This window comes from Nelusetta ayraudi, unplaced genomic scaffold (genome assembly GCF_046127955.1).
Source record: "Nelusetta ayraudi isolate G7.1 ecotype Tasmania unplaced genomic scaffold, CSIRO-AGI_Nayr_v1 ptg000057l, whole genome shotgun sequence".
In the NCBI taxonomy this organism is placed as follows: Eukaryota; Metazoa; Chordata; class Actinopteri; order Tetraodontiformes; family Monacanthidae; genus Nelusetta; species Nelusetta ayraudi.
The window spans coordinates 1927188-1945262 of record NW_027466107.1 but is presented as its reverse complement, the minus strand read 5'-3'; the positions used below and the strand labels follow the sequence as shown (position 1 = coordinate 1945262).

At 49.1% G+C, this 18075-nt stretch overlaps 1 protein-coding gene and 2 non-coding genes across 3 annotated transcripts; 2 read left to right on the top strand and 1 right to left on the bottom strand.

Moving 5' to 3' along the window:
- Window positions 1-3636: 3636 nt before the first annotated feature.
- Window positions 3637-10865, bottom strand: lfng (LFNG O-fucosylpeptide 3-beta-N-acetylglucosaminyltransferase). The gene is made up of 7 exons (XM_076038519.1): window positions 10309-10865; window positions 6792-6840; window positions 6596-6698; window positions 6263-6502; window positions 5590-5755; window positions 5399-5484; window positions 3637-5307 (listed from the first exon to the last, which is right to left on the bottom strand). The coding sequence occupies exons 1-7, from the start codon at window positions 10717-10719 to the stop codon at window positions 5241-5243; spliced, it is 1122 nt and encodes a 373-aa protein (XP_075894634.1). The 5' UTR covers window positions 10720-10865; the 3' UTR covers window positions 3637-5240.
- A 5008-nt stretch (window positions 10866-15873) lies between these two features.
- trnac-gca (transfer RNA cysteine (anticodon GCA)) lies at window positions 15874-15945 on the top strand. The gene has a single exon. It is a non-coding gene; the product is annotated as a tRNA-Cys (tRNA).
- A 186-nt stretch (window positions 15946-16131) lies between these two features.
- On the top strand, window positions 16132-16203 carry trnac-gca (transfer RNA cysteine (anticodon GCA)). Its single transcript has one exon. It is a non-coding gene; the product is annotated as a tRNA-Cys (tRNA).
- Window positions 16204-18075: the final 1872 nt, after the last annotated feature.

The following is an 18075-nucleotide window of genomic DNA, read 5'->3' as shown; positions in this document are numbered from 1 at the left end:
CGTCTCCACAAATTGCCACGGATCCCTGCACAAAGTGGAGTCGAAGTGCTCGGCTTTGTCCGCTGATCCTCCTCCAGATTCCCGGAGTGTGTGGCTGGAGGTCACCGAGGTCTGGGCTCCTCCCGCTGCCCGGCGCGATGCGATGCGATACCTGGATTACAGCGGACAACAGCCACTCGGCGGGCCACTAGACTGGAGGAGCGCGCGGCGAGCGGCAGATTAGGGGCCTGCTGCCAGCTGCTGCCTCCTCTCTCTCTCTCCTCTTCTACAACAATGCGGCTCGTTAATTGGAGACTGACTGATTTAGCGAGAGGCCGCGTCTCCGGGAACAATGTGCGGGTGTCTCGGCTTCTGTCTAATCCTGCTGCCCCGCCAGGAATGTGTCTGTCTGTCCTGGGGAACGTCCGCCCCGGACTGACCTCACACGCTGGAGGTCAGGGCTGCAGCTGACAGTAGCTGCAGTTCCATTACCCCTAGAATTGCGCTAAACCTAAATATCACAATGGAATACTGGTACTTGAAAACCTCTCAAATATGACTGAGAGGTTTTGACGCTCTCATCAGGTGGTTTTTCAGACGTATCAATGTCGAGGTATATCGCAAAAGTGTCATGGAAACACTTTTTTTCACAGTCAGCGGATGTGGCACATGACCAGTTCACTTCATGTGAAAATGGCACATTATTTTTGGACGGAGGAGGAGGCTGGAGACTGAATTTTTAGTAATCAAGTAATCAAAGAAAAATATAACAACCATTCTTCACAGCAAAAAAATTCACACTTCACACCATTCAGTGGAAACACCTGCAAATCGCAATTGTACTTTTTTGAAGTTTTCGAAATTTCGATTTTACTCTCATGGAAACAAACACAGCCACCGAAGGAGGCCGTCGGTTTTTCTTTTTTTGTGTGTTTGTTTGTTTGTTTGTTTGTTTTGAAACGAAGCAGAAACAAAAAGAGGAACTTTAGCGAGCTGTGAAATTTTGCGTGTCCCCTAACAGAGTTTGTGTTGGGAGGTGGGAGACGGAACGCCCCCCCCCCCCTCTGCCCACCCTCCTTTGTCTTTCTAACGAGCAGGAAGTCGATGGTGGTGATGATTTCCTGGTTGGTGGCGGCAGTGCTAACTGGTTTCCTGTCAGTCTGCCAGCAGGCTCCCTCTCTTTGCTTTCTCTCTGCATCTCTGTCTTTGGCACCTCTGCATTTATTTTACGTCTTGTCGTCCGTTTCGCGTGTCCTCGCCGCCGTTGACGTCACTTTTGGGTTTTTTTTTCTGCGTTTGTTTTGTTCCCCTTTCTCTGAAACAGTTCAGAAGACAATGGGGCTTCGACTTTAGGCATGAATTGTCACCCTATTGGCTCAGAGATTTAGATTCAGATCAGTTTCCAACATCAGTTTAAAACACCAATTTGTATTCAAAACAACAGTGAAGAGCTTCCAGATCATTATCTCACATCATAACACGGGTGACTGACAGGCCAAGATGTGAGGCTTTTTTTTTTTCTTCTTCTTCTTCTTCTGATAAATGTTGGCGTTTCCCTGAAGCGAAACCTGTGTCAGAGTGAGACAGGCGCCAGCCGCGCAGCAGTTTCCTGTTTTGTAAACACACGTCACGTCGAGCATCTTTGCTTCCCCATCTGTAGATCGCTGTCGGATAATCAGCGAGCGGGAGCCGCAGGCTGTGTTGCACCGGCTGTTTGGCCAGCAGGCAGCCGACGACCTGCAGTTGGCCGCTCGTGTCGTTACAGTCGCTCACCTGCCGCCTCGCCTCGCCTCGCCTCGCCTCGCCTCGCTCGTATGCAAAGCAGCAGCACTTCTGTGTGTGGTCGCTGGTGTTGGAGTCAAGACCGCAGCAACCGAGACCCAGACATTATCAGGGCCAGAGAGTATCGAGGCCGAGACAAGACCAAGACATTTGGAGGTCAAGGCCAAAACAAGAGCAAGACTTTAGAAAAATAACAACGAAACAGAAAAAATGACCAGAACCTTTTTTTAAATTTAAGTTTGCTTCTAAATTGAACAGCAACATCTCTTTTCAGCAAGGTATCTTTTAATAATTTTCTGTAACATTTTGCTGCTTTACCGACTGTCTTGAACCATTTAAAAAAAATAATATTTTGCTTCATAAAATAAAAAAAAAACTTTTTTTTTTTTTTCCGTTATTATTGCAGTGTTGGCTGACTGTCAGTTCTGATCAGAAATCCAAAGTCGGTCCAGTGCGAGACCGAGACAAGACAGAGCAAAAATGCCTCCCAGTGCGAGATGTAACCGAGACAGAGGAAGAGGTCTTGAGATCAAGACCAGTCTCGAGTACCAGCGGTCGCTGCCTGTCTCTCTGTGAAACCCCTGAACTGTTACTTGTGCTGAAATGACGAGCTGGCACGTAGTCTTTGTTATTTTTGACTGAACTATCCCTTTAAATAAACCCATGAGATCAGTGCCCCTACTCGTCGTCAGCCCCTCTCCCTCAGCACAAAGCCGCTTTTCACGTCTCCATCGGCGGCTGCCAGCGTGAGGCCGGGAGAACTTGGCCCTTGGCTTGCCGGCGCTAATTGAAATGCTAATGGCGTTAGTTTTCAGAGCCCGGAAAGTCTGTGAGTTCGGCGTCTCAGCTGCCGACATGGGAACAGGGCTCCCCGACCGAGACGGCAAACATCCGACAAAAACAAGCGTTAGAAAGATTCCAGAGTTAGCGGACGCTAATCTCACATAGCCAGCGCCGTTTCAATCCCGGCATGCTAACAGAGGCAAAACCTTTGTACGTGGGAGTACACAAGTGTAAATCTCACAGGGCCAAGTCTCACTTCCCCTTTCTTGACTTTTTTTTTGTGCGAGTGTGTGTGTCTGTTAACTAAAGATATGTTCAGCAAGAGAAACGTTTACAAGTCTGAGCCGAAAATGAGACGGATTAGAGCGGCGGGCTAACGATTTGTTTGTGTGAAAACCTCGGCCTTTTGAGAGCCGGGATCAAACCGCTGCGGATCTGCTGATACATTGGTGTTACGTTTAAGTCTGCTGCCCTGTTTTCCCATGGGTACAGCGGCAGAAGAGGGATCCCCCACTTCCTGTTCCCAACGGTTAAATGGCTGAAAAAAAGAGATTTAAATCATTTAAGAGTTATTTAAGCGTCACGGCCGCTCTGTCTGGTTTGTAGACGAGTCATACGGTTTGGGATCGTTCGGGGGGGGAAAAAAGAGGAAGACGTTTCAATGACAGTACATCCGTTTGAACATGTGATTAAGTCACATGAAAGACTTCAGACTTCTGGAAGGTCAAAGCTGTAATTATGGTTTTGCGGTGAGGATGTTAGCTGTGAGCAATTTGTCCCCGAGGAATTATTTTTTTTTTTCCAAGTACTTTTGTCAGAGGTAGCAGCGAGCATGCACGCCAAATTCAATAGCAATTCAATAAAAAAAAACAACTTTATACCAATTTAACTATTTGTACTGTAACTGTACTGTTATCTCCCCGTTTTACACTGATAATTTCCTGTGCACTATATTATGCATAGTCATAGACTTATCTACTAATCAAAACATTCTAATTATCCCAGAAAAATAATTGTTAACTACAGAATTTAGTACAATAGTGGTATAAAGTCACAACAGAAGGCGCGCACAAAAACACAGGACAAAGGTGGTGAAGTTTCTCAGTGGTTATGCACTTTTATTCAGAGTTACGGGTCCCACTGTGGGTCCCAGGCTAATTCAACGCCAGGATTAGCTCATAATCCCTGAGAAGCCAGTATTGGGAATGAACTGTTCAGGAGCCCTCCAGATACTGGAGAATAAAACACCATGTTCATCATTTAGCCCAGTCCAAAGCAGTATAAACATTAAAAAAAACAAAAACAAAACAAAACATGTCTGGGTCATTAAAAAGGCGCATTTTAAACCGCAGAGGAAGGAAACAGCATTCTAAACATTATACAATCACAGCTACTTTAAGCAAAGCGCACAGTACACGATACTGTCATCACGATGTACAGCGAAACCCAATATGGGTGAGAGACGACACGGAGGGCCTCCGCGTGAAGAAGAACGCCAACGTTGCTCCTGCCGAGCTGCCACCTCACAGGCAGCCGGCTGCGGCCGCTCGCCGCTTCCTGTAAATCAGGAAGTGAGTAAAAGTGGAGCGGCTCGGCGACTGATCGCCCCAGAGGCGAGCGTCTCGGCAGGAGCAAACACCAGCTCATTTGAAGCTCAGCTGTGCAATTTCTCCTTTTTCTTTCCAACCGAAAGGAACAAAAAGAAAAGAAAAAAAAGAAGACTTTTCAAAGCAACTACAAGAAGCTGATTGTTACCCTGAATCAAAATCTCTTGGACTCATTCATTTTGTTTTTCCCTGATTGTTACAAATGCAAGGAATGTTAAATACATAAAATGGAATATTTATATCAAGAGATTTTGAACAAGTTATTATCGTTATAATTTAAAAGAAAAAAATCAGCCTGGACTCAAATATGAAGCGCGTCATTGGAGAACATGAATGAGGCCTGTTCGGCAAAGAAACGTCACAAAGTGCTTTTTGTTCCGACGCGCTTCACACTGAGTCCCGTCTGAGGGCGGAGTTTAAAATCAGCCTGCTGCCAGCTCGTCTTGTGGGAGAAATAACACTGTTCACTTGGAAAGCACAACAATATCTTCATATTTGGGTGTTTTGTCCGGAGTCATGTGTGTGGGAAAAGGTTTCAGCAAAAAAGAAAAAGAAAAATAATAACAATAATAAAAAAAAAAGCCTGAAAAAGCCAATTTGACGAAGCCACAAAATGAATTTTAAAAAGCGGAAAGCAAATTAAGACGCCTCATTTTAAAGCTGGCAAGAAGGCTGTGACAAATACATTCTATGAGAATTGCTGATGCATTTACAAGCAATATATATGCACACACACACACACACACACACACACACACACACACACACACACACACACACACACACACAAGCACACACAAACATCACGTAGCACAAATGATTGCCTGCAAAGCTTCACGCTGAAAGCAACTTCCTGGCCGGGAAGCCGAGCCCTCCGACGGGACCAGGCTCCCGGCCGCGGACAGGAAGGAAAACAGTCCCGAAAAATCGGGCCGCACAGCAGCCCAGTAAAATTACAACCAGACTGCACGGTAGCTGCAGCAAGAACACGGCAGCCGTGCAGTCGAATACCAAATAAAACACTGGTCCCCACGAGCCTTTCAGATACCGAGGCTGGACGGGGACGAGGATGAGAAAGGAGCGGTCGCCTCAGAAGGCAACCTGAGGGGGGCACCAGGGGGTGTCCGGGTACAGGAGACAGTGCACTGACTTGAACCTGCCAGACAAAAGAGGAGGGAGATTGGACTCAGATTGGAAAAAGGATTTAAGAAACTAGCTGGGTTCTAAATGTTAGGCTGAGCGCTCACCTGGATGGGTCCTCCTCCACAGAAAAAGCCCCTTTCAGATTGATGATGTTGCTCTTGTTCTCAAACATTCCATAGCTGAGGGTGATCTGCAGGAACAGGAACCAAAGGAAAAAAAGACAGGATTATTTTTTCTGCTCCGTGACGTCAAACTGATCCCATAAAAATCAAATCCAGTGGCTGAGTTTTCTCACCTGCTTGTGAACCTCAGACCTGGACAGCAGCTGCAGGTTCTCCAGGTGCGAGTGGAACAAGCTGCTGCGGGTCAGAGGGACCCCCAGAACCGACTCGATGATGTAGCCGATGGTGCAGTCGTCGGGCAGGCGGATCTTCTCGGCCGTGTTCATGAAGTGGCCACCGCTGGAAAGACAAAAAAAAAGGTAAACATCTGGTTAGAGGAGAAGACCTGCTGGAATCTTGCACTTTAAATGTTTTCTCTTTATTTTCTATTCATTGCAAATACGCATTATGTAAAATTGGGTGGAGGAGAAGCTGTAGGTCTAAATTAGCTTCTGCTTCATCCTTCTTCTTTTCAGACATGTTGGGTTCATATACACACTACCAGTCAAAGGTTTGGACACACCTGTTTCTTCGTTATCTTTACTACTTTCTACACTGTAGATACACACTGAAGGCATCAAATATATGTCCAAGATATGTGGATTAATGTGGCAAAAGAAAAAAATGTTAAATACCTAAATATGTTCTGTTATATATATTTTATATGAAGGGTGGCTATTGTAGATCATCTAAAATATAAAACTTATTTCCCACTTTTTTTTTTTGGTCAACATAAAAGAAGCATTCATTCATTCACTTAAGTTTAGGTCTTATTTTGAAAAGGCTTTCATTTTGAAAGGCACCCACCTGGCCCACGGGCTCATCTTGAGCGCCAGGCCGCGGCTCACGCAGAACCCGGCCCCGCCGGTGGCGAACCAGAAGTTGACGGGCTTCATCTTGTTGTCGCCCAGCCGCTCGGTGGCCTCGATGGGCCGGTCCAGGCTGGGCTTCCCCACGTACATGTCCTGGGTGTGGGGGTAGCGGGCCAGGAACTTGAGCAAGGCGCCCATGTTGACGTAGTTGTCGTCGTCCACGTGGCAGAACCACCTGAGGAGGAGGAGGAGGAGGAGGAGAGGACGGGTCAGACAGATCCGGATAGAAGAGACAGAACCAGGAAGTGGGAGAAGGGACAGTTCGCACTTTTTCCCCGACTCGATGAACTTGTCGTACTCCACGGCCATCTTGCAGGACAGAGCCTGGCGGCTGTGGGCGGCCGAGCAGTTGGTGTTGACCGCGTGACTCCCTGTGGTGGCAAACAGAAGCGTCTTTATTTTTCCATCGACGGATAATATGAGGAAAATTCTCGGAAGGATGCGGCTCTTTGCGCCCGACTCACCGATTTTCCTCCTCAGCTCTTCGTCCTCGCCGTCGGTGAAGATGAAAGTCTGCGGAAACAGAGAGCAAGCGGGATGTTACAGACAGTCCGCCATAAAAGCAGTCATGTGTCCGGTGGTCACATGGTTCACGGTCCCTGGCCCTGCCGCGGCGCCCAGCCTGCCGTGATTAGCAGCCATCGCAGCGTCTTTTATGGGGCGGAAAACACAGCGAGTTAAACAACCGCGGCCGACTAATAAAGGCCTTTTGTCCCCCTGGTGTTTGAGCCTCGCCATGGCAACGCCTTCTCACCCCTCCACCCTCCACCCACCCCCACCCCATCAGCATCCCAGACAGGGAACAAAGCGGGCAAGGAGTCTGAGACTTTTCGCCCACCGCCAGCAAAGGCTCCACCCACCGCCACTAGGCTCCGCCCACCATCACCACAGGTGAGGGACAGGCAGCTGGTGTTTGTTGCGTGTGTTAAACAGTGCAACAGTTGCTCATAAAAGAACCGGGCCTTCAAATAGTGGTGAGATTAGATGAGAGATTACACACACCCCTCCACCCCCCCTCCGTCCTTTCAGGGCGGCTCACACTGAGCAGGTGCGATGGAAACTGTCTGTCGGCCCCTCAGGTGAAGGCTGCACCTGCAGCACGCCATGCGCCCTTTCATCGCCGCCACGTGTCTCCACACGCTAGCGTGCCGCCGGCCGCCGCCTCGCCCTGGCAGCTGACTGACACCCCCCCCACCACACACACACACACACACACACACACACACACACACACACACCCCATCCATTCTCCCCGGTGTTTGACGAGCAAACGTCGGCGGCGTGGACATGTGTTTGCTTAAAAGAAAGGAGGGAGGGAGGATTTTTTTTTCTCTCAGCCTGCCAGGGTGAGGTGGGGGCAGGGGTGATGGTGGAGGAGGGGGAGGGGGGTGCAAGGCCGGCGCTGAATAGACGCCCTAATCAGCGCCGCCGCAGCTGCCAGAGCCACTGACAGAACCGAGAGGGGAGGGAGGGAGGGAGGAATCTCACCCCTGATTAGTAAATCCAAAACCGTGTGTGGCCCTTCAACCCCTCCCCACCTCCCTACACCCCCCCTCCCCCGCTACACTCAGGGGCTGCGTGCACGGCCTCTTGAATGGAACAATGCGGAGAGCTTTCCATGCTGGGTAAAGTCTCCACTGGGTAAATTTTAAATATGTTTGCCTGCATTTGCATACAGCTGCAGGAGTTAACCAAAGAAAAGCCCCCCTAGCAAAGTTCCATTCACCCCCCCCCCTCCCCACCACCACCCCCTGCCAACACACATAATACACACACAAACACACCCACACACCTCCACTGGTCTTTGTTTGTCTCTTTAACTGGAACTTTAAGCGACCAGTCACTTTTTTTTCCAAGAAATACTAATTCATAAATCATTCCATGAAGGTGTGTGTGTGTGTGTGTGTGTGTGTGCGTGCGCATGTGTGTGTGTGTAGGAAGAGATAAGAGGCCAGGCGGCCTCTGGGTGACGGCGCTCCTGCTGACCCCAGGAAGGGACTCAGCCCTGTCTGAGGCCGGCGTGGTGCCTGGCTGGCTGTCTCCAGCGCTGCAGGAAGGAAGGGCACCACCGAGCTCGCAGTGCAGGGAGGCCCAGAGCAGCTCGGCTGGGCTTCACCAGCACTCACTGCTCTGCCAGTGGCTGCAACGCCGTTCAAAGTTTCCTTTTCTTTTGTTTCGTTTTTTTTTTTGTTTCATTCTCAAAGCAGCAGCTTGGGTTGGGCTTCGGCGCAGCACACTGAGGCCTTTTGATCAAATCCGCCAGCCAAGAGCGCGAGGACGCCGTGCACCAGCGTTTTAACGCATTTTAAAGCTTCAGAACAGTTTGCAGCTGATCGAGAACCCCATCAAAGGCAGTGGTCCCTTCCAGCACTGTTCTCAGTGGATGATGAATTGGCGGAAAGAAACGAGACAGCGATATTTGTTGCAGCGGTTGGGTAACATTGTGACACTTTTACATGAACTGGCAGGATTCAGAGGCGGGAGGAGGGGTGGGTGGGTGGTTTGTGGGTTAGTGAGAATAAAAAGCCATTTACTGTGAATGGGCGCAAAGATTATGGAGGCCAGCCCGGCTATTGTTTCTTCTTCTTCTATCTCTGAGATAATCTTCTCTCCCTGTTCTCATGTAAACGGCAGCGGCTCCATCTGCACCTCGCCGCCCAGAAGGTCACCAGCTCAGAGGGTTTTTTTCTCAATTAAAACAACAACAAAATATTCTCTTTTTTTTAGCAGAAATATTGCAAAAAAAGCCCGCAGATGTTGATCAGCTGAGCGTGGGATCGGCTGGAGATGCACCATATGCACACTGTGGGAACTCGCTGCATCATATGGCCGGCATTAAGGCCGGCCTTTGTTCTCTGCCTCCTGACCACCTGTCACCCTTCCTCCAGGAACTCCCTCTTGCATTGTGGGCTCCAGTCTGTATCCCCCCCCCCTGTTTTTTTTTTGGTTTTGTCTGTGCAGCCAGCAGCCGCCCGCCAGCCGCCCACCAGCTGCCCAGCGGCGGCCGGGTTAAGCAGCATCTTCCTCCTCATGCGTCGATTACGGCTAACTATCTATCACCTACACGAGCAGATGTTCCAATGGCCCTTTTCTAACGTGAGGTAATCCTACCTGACTCTAGGTGTGCGTGTGTGTGTGTGTGTGTGTGTGGGGGGGGCGCTTTGAAGATGCTGCCCCCTCGGATTTCCAAAAAGGAGAAACTCTTTGTGCAGCAGCACCTGAGGCAAAACTCATGAAGTGTGATTGACACTACTTCCGGGAGTGAGATCTCCGTGCCGCCTCCGCCTCCTCCTCCTCCTCCTCCTCCTCCTCCTCCTCCTCCTCCTCCTCCTCCTGCTGCTGCTGCTGCTGCTGCTGCTGCTGCTGCCCAACAGCATCTCGCCCTAAAGTTCCCCCCTCCATCCCATCCTGTCCCTTCCAAGTGAGCCTGACCCAGACTCGGCTCCCACGTTCCCATGGCGGGTGTGAGGGGGGAGTAAAAAAAAAAAGCTTTTCTTCTCCCCCCCCCCCTGCCATCAGAGAGACGCTTTGTTAGGCCCTGGAAGGGGGACAAGTGCTGGGAGCCGGTGCTGTGAAGCATCCATCGCACCGGGGGCATTCACAGGGACACCCAGAGAGAGAGGAGGGGATAATAGAGAGTAGGGAGAGGGGGGGGGGGGGGGGGGGGGGGAAGGAGGAGTCCTGGAAACTGCTCCCCTCAGTTCTCAGGGGACCATCACTCAGGGGTGAATGGTGGCAGGAGGGAAAAAAAAAAAAATGATGCAGCCTCAGAGATGGAGCTCTGACTGTCTCATCTGCTGGCTGGCAGACAGCAAGGGGGACCAGACGGCCACCAGACAGGCAGAAGATGGCTGTCGACATCACGAGCAAGAAGCGGAAAGTGACACAAAACAAAACTTCTCTGCAAGCAGAATTTCCGCATCTGCCTGCCTACAACCTCTCACTTCCTTGTTCTATTGGTTGGTTGGCTGGTGGATTTACCTGCTGCAGGTTCCTGGAGATCCACGTGTCCAGCAGCAGGTTGAGCCGCGACTGGTGGAACTTCTTGGTGGTCTTGACGGCGATGAAGACGTCCCCGGGCCGCAGGTCCTCCGCCGGCGGCGGCTCCTCGGTGGTGGAGCGCGGCGGCTGCTCGGCGTCCCTGCGGCCGCGGGCCAGCTTGGTGAAGTAGGCCGAGAAGCCGCGCTTCTCCCGCCGCTGCTGCTGCTGCTGCTGCTGCTCCTGCGGCGCCTCCTCTCCCCCCTGGGCCGGCGGAGAGTGAGTGTCCCCGGCGCCGTCATCCTCCCGCCGAGCGTCCCGGTGATGCTGCACGGCGACCAGGAGCAGCAGCAGGCACAGGCAAGCCGCGCCGGCCGCCGTCACAGCTGCCTTCCTCCCGTTGTTTTTCAACATGGTCGAACTGAAAAAGCTATAAAAGAAAATCTATAATGGCAATCCCAACACAAAGTCCATATGGCGGGGTCTTCTGGAGAGAAAAAAAATTAAAGTGGAGGAAAAAAAAAAACCGGAACGGCACGACCGCCCTCGCGTCTGACTGAAACACATGTAAATGAATGAGAAGCGGGGAGGGATTTATAACTTCACACGCTGGCCACGCCTTGTGGGAGGGGCTTGGGTGCAGCATGGCGGGTGAGGAGGCGTGGCTATAGCGCAGCCATGGGCAATATGAAGCCCGTTTAGTTTTTTTTTTTTATGATATTAATAGTAAGCAAGTCGTACAATAGCTCTATTCCGCCCATTCCCCCAGTGTTTTAAGAGTCATTTCAATAAAGACCTACACACCATGGGGCTTCATAGACATAATTTGTTGTAACTTTGCTTTGGTTAATTTTCAATTGACATTGAAACACGTGTTTTCTACATGCCCCATTACATATTTTTTTCTCCTTTGAGATGGCTCCCCAAAACACTCCATCCATCTGCGGCTGCTCCGGCCCCCTCTGTTAAATTTTAGAACCCATTGTGGCCCACCAGTCAAAAAGTTTGCCCACCTCTGCTCTCGCACCAGAGCGAGAGAGAGAGAGAGAGAGAGAGAGAGAGAGAGAACGAGAGAGAGGGACCGCTCAGATAAGCTGAGTGAAAGATTGACTCAGAGAAGGTGGAAAAACCCCCAGCGCTGCTGCAGCAGGTGGTGATAATTAGAGGGAAGGCGTGTTTCCAGAACTCACCTGCGCCTTCAGAGCAGCAAAACCCTCTGAGCACAACAAGCAGCTCAGCACTCCCCCAAACAGCCTCCCATTGTTTGCCCTGCACCCTGACCTTGTCTCACAAACAGTTGGCCACTTCCACCCCGAACACTTGTTATTCAAATTCTGGCTCTCTACACTGAGTGCCGTCTGGCGCTTGGCACGAGGACCCGGGGAGGCATGAGCTTCTCTTTGCAGAGCGACGTGCAGCTGTCGGAGGCCCTCGCTTCGCCCCCTCGCCACAAGTCTGGGCACTTCACCAGATCTGTCGCTGTTTGGTATCAAACAGTTGCTGACGATGGCCAGATTGACTCTGAGACAAACGGCCTTGTGTTAAAGGCATCGAACAGGGATAAACGAGTTCCTCATCTGGTAAATATACATATCATGTCAAATGGACGTTGCCAATGTTTTCTCAGAACAATCTGCGGCTCTGTCCTGTCAGTGAACTCTCACAAAAATGAGAAAAGTCCATCTTTTAATTCTTTCGATGGCTTCACTTTTCAACATAACATGCAGTTTTCGATACCAGGCCTTTGTGATTTCAAAAAGAGCATTTATACCTTGCAGATAAGAACCTAATCCCCCTCCAAACACGTGCTAGCTCAATTTTAGCATTTTCTTTTGTAGTTTTGAATTAAAAACAAAGATCTGGGGGAAAAAAAAAAAGTCTGGCGGGGGACCTTTAAGTTTTTTAGGGACAGACTGGAGTCTGCCGGACAAAAGCCCTTTTTGTTTTGCTCAGCTGCAGGTGTTTCGTTCTTTTCGACACACAGGACATGAGTTAGATTGCCGCTTTGTCGCCTCGTGACAACTTCCATTGTCCCGCCGCGCTGAAAAAACGCGTCCAAGCAGAGCGCGTCAGAAACCAGGCAGAAGGGGGCGGTCCTTGCGGCCCTCATTCGTTCTGGCCCCCTGCTCTCCGTCCGTCCCACCGCGGAAACTGCCTCAGCTCTTTTTCAGAAGAGCTGGTGGAAACAATGTCACTTGTTAAAGCGCCAAAGCCTGAGAGTGCAGCAGAGGAGTTGTCCAGTCGCGCTGGCTGCGACCTGCGACCAGAGTTCACAGTTTGCTTAGCCTGAACTTTTTCACGGCAAAACACCAGCGATGAAATCCAGTTGCTCCAGATGAGCCCACTTCCTCCCAAAAGTGCCCGCAATCCCGCAAATAAACATCGCTATGCGCTTGAATTTCTGCAGCGATGGCATCGACGTGTGGACATGGGGGGGGTGGGATCCTGCTTACGGCTGCTGTTTGCAATTCCTGCTTTTGAAAGGTTAATTAAACACGATGGAGGGGAGGCCAAGAATCCCGACATGCTGTTTGAGTTCAGAGTGACACAACATCCCGCAGACGTCTCTGTGCGAACTCTGCTAGACGTCAGCTGCAACTGAACACTCTGCAGTATACATATCAAACACAATGTGGAAGGCATTAGCTCGCAGCCACATCCATCATTTTAAATGTTATAATCTGGGTCTGTTTCCCTGAGAATGGTTTCCTGAATGTTTGGGCTTCTTGAAGTTTTTTGTTTATTAGCGACAGATCACTGATCAAAGATGTTGCCATGAAGGGATCAAATCCTGAGGATCTGGAGCGTAGGATTGTGCTTCCAGATCAGACAAGGAAGAAAACAAGACGTTGCCGCCCTAAATGCAAGAGGAATTTATGAGTTTTTGTATTTCTAAGCATTAAAAGTAGGCCTTTGATAAGTTAAAGGTTCCGTATACACAGAATCTCCAGATTTGTAAGACCTTGTAGAACTAAGGGAGCAGGCTTTTAGCCCTCTGTTTGCAGTCTCCCGCGAAAAAACAACGCTTTGCTGGACCTTCCACATGTTTGGTAGGGTGACAAAAACGAGAGCAGAGAGGGCGGAGTCAACACCTGGTTGAGGTGTGTTGCCACTGGTCCAGGACAGGTGTCAGTGAGGTTTCAGTGCCCTTTATGACATCACAGGGGCTTTGTTTCCAGTAATGTCTGTTTCCTTAAGGGTGGAGAAGGAAGAAGAAGTGAGGGATGGACTTTTCTCACGCCGGTGGGGCTGGGGGAGGGGTCACTGACAGGATGGTGCAACTTATTATCATTAAAAACAAAACAAAACTGACAAAGTGTATTTTGCACCATAATCCCACTCCACATAATCAAATTTTGATCTGAGGAAAAAAACAAAGTCAAGGTCTTTCTTGCCAAAAACCTCAACAAACTAGCACCTTTGACTTGCTGCACTAAGATACTATGAAGCCGATATTAAAGGCCTCTTGGTGTGAACAGCCTTTAATAAAGGAGTCGAAGTCGAAGTGGCGGGAACATTCTTCATCCGTGTTTATTTTCCCAGTGATGGACACGGTGGGACGACGGCTCACGTCTGGAGGGGGAGAACCAGGGGGAACTCCTCACAACTCAGCTACAGTTTCCCTGCTGGTGCGACCTCAGAGGAGCACGGCTGGGAGACCCTCTGGCTGCTCCGGCCGTAGATAAATATGTGGGTTCCCCACTAATCCGACGGAATAATTGCAGGTAAATACAAACGACTGGTGATGAGATGAAGGAATCAATAACAATGCCAAACAAATCAACAGTTGGGGTGAAAAAAATACAACTGTTTCTTTTTGGTCATATGTTCTTTGAATATAATGCTCTTGCTTTTTGATAAAAATCGCTCTTGAAAGTGCAGTTCCAAAGGCGTCCAGATGGCTGCTGGCATGCCTGGACATGTTCAATCTAAAAACACAACCACGACAAAGGGAAAATTATTTTTTTATTTTTTTATTATCTCTGCTAAAAACTACAGGCCTTTGTTCCAGTCTGTTCCATCACATAAAGTTGTCTTTCATTCACATTTGTTAGCTCGCCCAGCTTTTGCTGTATGCAGGAAACACAATACTCACAGGAGACCCATCGGGTTTACGTTTACACCAAGGCCATAATAAACTTGTGGGGCCGCTGAAAAAGTTATTCACTGGTCTGAATTAAAAGAGGCCTGTGAAAAAGGTCTCATGCTCTGGATTAAATGGTCTCCACAAAGTGTCTTTGTGTCCCGCTGTTACCACGCCAGGGCTTCAAGACAAGCAGAGCAAAAAAAAAAAGAAGAAAAGAAAAGAAAGGACACTGGAATTACTTCAGCACTGTTAGTGGTTTGTTGTGACCTGTCATCGTTTCATTTCGCCACTTGGCAATGTGAGCTCACGACTCCTCCGCCTCCTTTTCATTTTCACAATCTCGCATTTTCATGATGTTTCTTTGCGTGTTGTGTGTGTCACAGACAAATCCACCGTGGTCGAGTTAGTTGACTTTTCATTTGTGGGCGGATGTCACAGGACAACTGAAAACGCCTAAGCCAAACAAACAGACACTTTGTTTCTGTTTTATGAGTTCGAGGGGACGATCTTGGCTGAAGAGATGAAGAAGCACAAGAAGAAGAAGAAGAAGAAGAAGAAGAAGAAGAAGAAGAAGAAGAAGAAGGAGAAGAAGCTCCACCCAAAACAGGAAGCTCACGGCTGGTGATTGTTCTGTGTCCTACATTTCGATGCACTTCCCCTGCACTCTTGTCATCACTTTGATGGGCCACTAGAAATTTGCATAACAGTCTGGACTTGCCGGACGACCAGACCCCCCCCCCCCCCCCCCCCCCACACACACACACACACACACACACCACCCACATACACAGACACACACACCCGCCTCCCCTGTCCTACTTCCACTCTGTCGGCCTAATGCTTCCCAGCGCTCGCTCTTTGTGTTGCGGAACATCCAGTCATTAAAGCAGGGAGGAACTCTCGCCCACTCTTCTTCTCTGTGTTTTTGATGTTTGGGTCAGGAATGAGTGGAGGAGGAGGACAAGAACCACTGTCACCCTGTTGTTGGGAACTGGGTGTTGTGGGTCACTGCGAGGTGGTGTGGAGATAGGATCTGTTGTGTTTGTGTGTGTGTTACGCTGGGAGAATAGGCCGGGCCCGTGGGAGCTGATACTTGTGAAAATGACAGAGCGGCCTCGACGCAGCTCTCACGGGACAGCGGCAGAGGACAGAGCCGGGCGGAGAGCAAAAAAACAAAACAAAAGAAAAGAAACAAAAACGCTGACTGTTGTGTGTGGGTGTTCCACGCGTTGTGTAATTTCTTTTTTTTCGCCACTCTCCCCACAAGTAGATCTGCCCCCGCACACTTAGCAGCGACACACACGCTCTGATAAATGGGCTCATGTGACGTGACGTGTGCTGATAGTGTTAAAATAAATGTGAGAAGCAGGATTAACACTCTGTTTTTTTTTTTTTTTACCTCCCTTATCACTTCACCTGGGAAACGGTTGTCTGGCTGACATGTGGGATCAGGAGGCCCAGAGAGGAGCAGCAGTACAGCAGGGGGTATAGCTCAGTGGTAGAGCATTTGACTGCAGATCAAGAGGTCTCCGGTTCAAATCCGGATGCCCCCTTTTCACAAGTTTTTTTTTCACTTCTGTTTTCATTATTTTGTACATTTTGGGACTGCTACACTACAAAAAAGGCCTCTCGATAAACTCATTTTGGATTTTCTAGGCAACAGAGTTTTACTTGTTTTTGTTTTCCAGGTTTTCAATTATTTTTCTGACATGTGTATGTCATATTTCTGACATGTATGAGGGGGTATAGCTCAGTGGTAGAGCATTTGACTGCAGATCAAGAGGTCTCCGGTTCAAATCCGGATGCCCCCTTTTTTTTCACTTCTGTTTCAATTATTTTTGTACATTTTGGGACTGTTACATTTTGGTTTTCTAGGCAACAGATTTTTACTTGTTTTTGTTTTCCTTTTACATGTGTAAATCAGAGCAGAGCCCTGCAGGAACTACAGTTACCATCAGTTTTCCACACGTGTGTGCCCATAGACCTTTGCTCTCCATCTTTTCAGGTCCGGTAGCAGAACAACGGCCCTGAGCTGTGACTTAGTTTGGCAAAATTGCAGCCACTCCAACCACACTGTAGGGTCACACTGTGGGATCACAAGTGATAAACAGCGACTACAGCACATACTTGCTAGGCTGTTTGCATTCCTACTGTACCGTGTTGTATTACTGCGTCATCTAAAGTGTCTTGCAGCCTGAGATTGTGTCCGGGGCCTCGTTGCCCAAATCTTTTTTCTTTCAGCGTAAACACAGACGCTGAAAGAAAAAACATTTGAAGAAACATTTGGTCGTTTTCATCAAGACAAAACGCTCCAGGTCCCGCCCGCCCACCGCACTGTAGTTAAATATTTAGCCAGCCTGTGTTTTTGATTCAGATATCGGTGAAGGCGGTTGTTTGACAGCGAGGACACCGACGCCCATCGTCCCTTTTTCTTTCCCATGTCTCTTGTTTTCACTGGGAGAGCCTCCTGCAGCGGAGGATGCACACTGTGTCTGTGTGTGTGTGTGTGTGTGTGTTTGAAAAATGTGGGATGGGGTGCAGCTCGCCGGCGCCGTTGTTGTGGTTGCCCGAGATCAAGGGGCTCGAATTTTGACTCCCAGTTCGCCGAGTCTCAGCGGCCTGCAGGAAGTCCCATCCTGGGAATTCTACTGGCTAAAGAGCAAAGCTATCCAGATGATGACGTGGAAAGAAGGGAAATAATGAAGATTGATCAGACTTTGCAGGGGCTGAATTAGGTTGTCCTCCTTCAGACTGTTCATCTCCGTCCTGTGTGCAGCCGCCGGTGTTGACGCCAAACAGGAAAATCCTGGAATATTCCTGCGATGCTTTTTGCCCTCTGAGCTCTGACACAATATTTCCCTCTGATCTTCCCCGACGGCGGGGAGAACAATGACAGATGGACCCAGAAATCCGAGGCACTCAGTCATCCCCAGCAAAACACCCCCATCTGTATCTATTTAGGATTATAATGTTTGGCCCCCGCAGCCCATTAGCAGTCCATTAGCAAGCAGCGCGATTCATCATTCCCAGAGCAGAGAGGTTAATTACTGCCCCACCACCCCTTTCAATTTCACACTCCGGGAGAATTTCAACTTTGTATTTATTATTGTTTTGTCTGTGACTCATGTGGATTCTTAAACTTGGTGTTTTTGCAATGCGGGGTGGCAAAGTTCGGCTGTGGCTTTCTGTTTACCAAGGGTGGACTCCACAGGGACGGGTGAGGGTTAGGCAGAGGGGTCCATAAACGACAACAATGTGTGTGTGTGTGTGTGTGTGTGTGTGTGTGTGTGTGTGTGTGTGTGTGTGTGTGTGTGTGTGTGTGTGTGTGTGTGCAGACAAATATAAAGGCCCATGACAATGAAAAGCAGATGTGACTGCAGAGGTGTTAAATAACCTGGTAGTTACTTGAGACCATTGAGAAGCAACAAGCGGTGGCTAATTAGCCAGGACAATGCCCCTGACATTGATCAAGATGTCTTACACTGAAGGGATAGTTCACCTCCAAATTAAAAAAATTTGTATGCTTGTTACAAGTGTTTGGAAGATTCTATAGCCCAGGAGTCACCGACCTTTTTAAACTCAGAAAGCTACTTCATGGGCACTGAGTCGTGTGAAGGGCAACCAGTTTGCTACACTCTCCTGAAATAACACATTTCCTCAGTTATATATTATTAATAATGATA